Source organism: Varanus komodoensis, unplaced genomic scaffold (assembly GCF_004798865.1).
Source record: "Varanus komodoensis strain SLA01 unplaced genomic scaffold, ASM479886v1 scaffold20_1, whole genome shotgun sequence".
NCBI classification, from domain to species: domain Eukaryota; kingdom Metazoa; phylum Chordata; class Lepidosauria; order Squamata; family Varanidae; genus Varanus; species Varanus komodoensis.
Window position 1 is genome coordinate 14,554,667 of NW_025335587.1, and position 4,988 is coordinate 14,559,654.

A 4,988-nucleotide genomic window follows, 5' to 3' on the forward strand; every position below is an offset into this window, starting at 1 on the left:
AAGTGCAAGACCTTGCACTTGGGGCATAGGAATAGGTGTCATAAGTACAGGTTAGGAGACAAGTGGCTGGAGAGCAGCACTTGTGAAAGGGACCCCGGGGTGCTGGTTGACTGCAGGCTGAACATGAGCCAGCAGTGTGATGTGGCCAAGAGGGCGAATGCCACCCTTGGTTGCATAGCCAGAAGTGTGGCTTCTAGATCAAGAGAGGTATTACTACCACTCTACACGACTCTAGTGCGCCTGCAACTGAAGTATTGTGCTCAGTTTTGGGCCCCTCATTACAGAAGGGATACAGCCAGGTAAGAGTCAGTGCAGCGCAGGGCCACAAGGTTGGTGGCCGGTTTGCAGGGGATGGGGTATGAGGCAAGACTGAGGGAACTGGGTCTCTTCAGCCTGAAGAAGAGGAGACTCAGAGGGGATATGTTGGCGACATGCAGGTATGTGAGGGGATGTCACATGGAGGTGGGCAGAGACCTGTTCTCCCCTGCAGAGGAAGGCAGGACGCGCTCCAACAGAGCAAAGCTCAGGGAACCAAGTTTCCATTTAGATGCCAGGAAGCAATTCCTGACAGTCAGGACCCCGAAGGTGTGGAATGGGCTTCCACGAGAGGTCGTTGAGGCCCCATCGGTGTGGGTGTTCAAGGATAGGCTGGACATGCACATGGTGGGCATGTCGTGAGTGGAGCCAGCTGGTGCCGGAGATCAGACTAGATGGCCCGGGAGGCCCCTTCTGATTTGCTCTGTTTCTAGAGCGAGTCAGAAGGGGTCTCCTGGGCCATCTAGTCTGACCTCTGGCACCAGCCAGCTCCGCTCACAACCTGCTCACATGTCTAGCATGTAAATATGTAAGTGGCTGAGCTTGGAGGAAAACTGCTGAATACACAGATGTCATTAGTTTGCCAAAACTTGCAGCAAAGGTCTTGCAAGGACTGTGGCCAGCAGCTAAAGTTGTGGTCAGAGCTTCTAAGGGAACAATAATGACTTAGCATCATACAGCAGAGTTCCCAAAAAGCCCATTTAATGTACAACTAGAAAGGTGAAGGCCTGAGAAGTCCAGCAAAAAAAAAAAAAAAAGAGGGGAATGGCTGCCCGTGAATGGCTGCCTTTGTTTTCCTTTCCGAAAAACTGAACAGCTGTGGATTACAAAATACAATCCTTTTTAGAACAATGAATAAAATATTTAAGACAAATGCATCTTGATGCCCCTCAAATGATTTCTAAAAGAAAACATGTAATAAAACTTTTATAGAAAGACTAGAGATGTAAAAATTCTGCAAATAATGAGGCTATGCGGTAGCTGGGGCATTAACTCTGTCATATTCCAGAAGTAATTATTTTTTTCCTCTGCTTAATAAAATTATTGATCTCATGTCTGTTACCAGTAGCCATTCATGGATGCTTTCCAAATCATGCTAAGGTTAGAGTAGAATAAGCATCTCATAATATGGAAGAAAAGGTGTATTCTTAACGGTTTGGGTTTTATTCTGTAAAGTCCCATTTCCAGGCCTTGTATTGGTTAGATGCGGTATCAACCAATTCATGAATTCTAATCTAGAACCCACAAGTGAGCAAACCCCATCCGATGTCCCCCTATCACCAGCAGCAGTGACAGAACATGTGAGTTATCCTTATTCAAATTAATTTGAGGTTTGGGTCTCTAGATCTCACTGCCCCAGATTTTAATAAATTTCTCAATTAGTCTTCACCTCTAAGAAATGCTGTCTCTGCTTTAAAACCTTTCAATTGTTGCACTAGAATAATGCCTCTTTACCTAAAAAGAATGCAGAGACCTGGTTCCTAAAGCATTGGATTAACACCACCATTAAGAATGACCTTCCAAAATGAGCCAAAAATAAGAGCTTCTTGAACAGAAGTGATTTACAAAACCGAATAAAGTGCCACTCTTTAAATAATAGCCCGATATTGCTTAAAATGTCTCAAATTGCCTGTGATTGTTTATCATTTCCCAACGCAAGTATTTCCCTGCAAAATAAAAGCTTAATCAGACTTCTTCAGAACCTCATTTCTTAAATGCCAACCCACAACAGGAGTAAGGTTAGGAAGGGCCCTAAATTTCCTTGCAGACAGGGACAGATTCTGTATCTCAGCCTCCCTCTGGTTGCAGTTATCCCTGCTGCTTCTGGATTCTGGAATGATTCGGAAATTCCAGAGACAACTTGCTGAATTTACCTTGGGTCAGACATAAATAAAATGGGAACCAAAATAGATATGAGATAAACTCCCTGAGTTCCTCATCAACTCTTATAATGAGGGCCACAGAAGCACCAGCAGACTGCTCGGCAAGGTGCTGACTGGACTTAAGAGAAGGTGGAAACATGAGAAGGTCCTCATGTCTGAATGAAGATCTTGTTGAGAAGCAAGAAGGGTGGAGCGCCAGCTCCAACACAAGGTCTCAACACCCTGGCCGTCCCTGAAGCACGGCCTCTGTCTGCCAGCACGATCGAGGCTCTGTGCTTATAATAGTACATTCAGGTTTCGGACATTTAGGTTTGAAGTTCATGTGTGATTATGAATAATCACCCAGCATGCCTTGTACCTTTGATCCCCCCTGCCCAGCTTCCTCTTGCAATTCTGAGGGCTCCTCAGACATTTTATGAACCCACGAAATGAGATAAGCAGGCCCATATCTTGTGCCTGAGCCCACCTCTCCCACATTCCCAGCATGTATTGCCCTACGCATGTACAAAACATTAAGATCAAAGGGTTTCCCAGCATGCAGAGTTGCACACGTGTTAGTTTCTGTGCACCCCCTTTGCTCCCTATGCACCTGGAATTTATGCATGCATAAATATGTGGGCGCTTCATGCAGAGGGTTCCAGTTAGACCAGCTTTGTAAGGAACGCAGGACAACTCTGACCTGGAGGAAGATCATGTGTGATTTCATACCTCTGGGCTCTTCTGCAAAGGCCACACAGGAACTGGGGCCCCAGGCCCTCCAACACCAAGCAGGGCCGTTGATCCAGAGAAAGCGCCCTTGTGCTTCATTGCTCGATGCAAAAGTCTTATTAGAAAACTAAGAAAGCAAACAAAATGGAACACTTGCCAGTTGGAGAATTCCAAGGGTCTGATTCTTGGCAAGGGGTCTTCTGAAAGCTTGTCCTTCACTGTAGGAGAATGGGCCCTTTGGTCCTCACCAGGCTTGGGCTGGCCTTCTTCGTGTTGCGCCGTCAACCCCATTGGACGCAAGGCAGAGAGCGGTTCCAAGGCGTGGGGCCAAGTGTTTCACCGCAACTTCAAAGGCATCAAAGTGATTCTGCAAGGAATCCAACAGGTCGCACCTGTTAACCAGGTCCTTAAAGTACCCTATTTCCCATGCTGTTCCCCTGTTCCTTCCCTCCCATCGAAATAACAACCAATAGCAACATTTCCCCTCTTCTGTATATCTCAGGCCCTCCATGAACAAGAGAGGTTGAGCCACTGAGTCCACCAGATGCGGAGGAACAGAACACAAAGCAAACCTGACTTGGTTGCAAAGGTTTCACTCACACCAGGAAGAACTGAACTTTTAGTGTACAAGAAACTACCCCCAACAAAATTATTTTTTGGCTCCACTCAGATGATAGACAGTATTCCTTGCATGGATCCAGGAGAAATAAATCACGCTCAACCTGGATGATGCTTGCTATGACATCTTTATGACTCTCAAAGCAAATTACACGTTTGCTTCTCTGGCTGGGATCTCCAGGGCTATCCCAACACACACACACACACACACACAAACACACCTTGTTTCTCAGTGACCTGTTTTGGTTCCTGTCCCGTGGACACAAGAGCAGGGAGTTCATTATTAGACATGGTGCTTCTTTGCTCTCATCTAAACATGAATTCCCTTTTTTCTTGAAGTAAAGGGTGTGCGTGAAGATGGACTATTTTCCAATGGGGTATTAGCTACAGGAACACAGAACGGTCACACAAGTACCACAAGATGCCTGACCTTTGGAATGAGGTCATTTGCTTTTGCTCATCCCAGAAACATGGGGAGAAAACATTCGGACTAAACTCCACAAGAAACTAGAGCAGATATAAAATGGCATAAAGGCAATCCATTCTGACTTTTTCACAGTAAATACCAGCAACCTGCACCCCCCTTCCAATAATGCAGAATATTATATTACAGAAACTCTCTCCCTTTGAAACATTTTAAAAGATTAGACATTTGAGAAAAAGAAACATTTTTTCCAAGACTATTGCATATATGCATCTATACCTTTCAAATCCTGTAATCACAAGGAAAGCCAAAAGATAGTCACCTTCATCAAATCATTTTATCTGCTTCCAGGAATATTCACATAAGGCAGTTCTGAGAGATGGAGAAGCTTCTTTGCTAACCTGCTGCTGGTCTAGCCTGTTCTGAAGTCTACAATATTGATGGTTCTACCATCCTTTGACGTTTTTGAGGAGGAAAATAAGCACTGATCTTGACAAAGCTTTCCCTGTTTCAGGACTGAGTCTCTCCCACCCCCACCCCCACCCCAAGCCTGTCGCATGGAACTGTTGAGAAGCTGGACTGGTTACCCAGCAAAACAAGCCAAGAACTCATTCAGCATTTCTTCAGCATTGCATCCTCTCAACAGCAATTAATTAGGGGTTTGTACTGTTTTAGTTGCCGGGCGAAAGTCTTGCTAACTTGCCAGGGCTGAATTAACCGATATGACCACCTGGTGAAAACTTGAACTAGTGTTCCTCCCGCAATGTCCTAGCAAATTTAATCAAGTCATGATGCATGATTGACCAGGGTGGTCAGCACTGAAATATCAACTTTTGAACTAATGCTTTGACTCCCCCCATCCACCCAAAGGGCAAAACAAATGCTCTGGATAAGACATTGTAGATTCCTAACATATTTCTTCACTATGGGGTTAAATTAACTCAATGGAATGAATGTAAACCCACAATTTTTGAATAAATCAGTTGTATGTTACTCTCTCTCTCTCTCACTCTCTCTCTCTCTCTCTCTCTCTCTCTCTC

At 45.0% G+C, this 4,988-nt stretch overlaps 1 protein-coding gene across 1 annotated transcript in view; it reads right to left on the bottom strand.

The window, feature by feature from the left end:
- Positions 1-3,197, bottom strand: part of CALN1 (calneuron 1) — a 98,995-nt gene extending 95,798 nt beyond the window's left edge. Inside the window, exon 1 of the mRNA XM_044430307.1 lies at positions 3,060-3,197. Coding sequence (XP_044286242.1) covers positions 3,060-3,197 — 138 coding nt within the window. The remainder of the gene's footprint in view (positions 1-3,059) is intronic.
- Between the last annotated feature and the right edge of the window lie 1,791 nt (positions 3,198-4,988).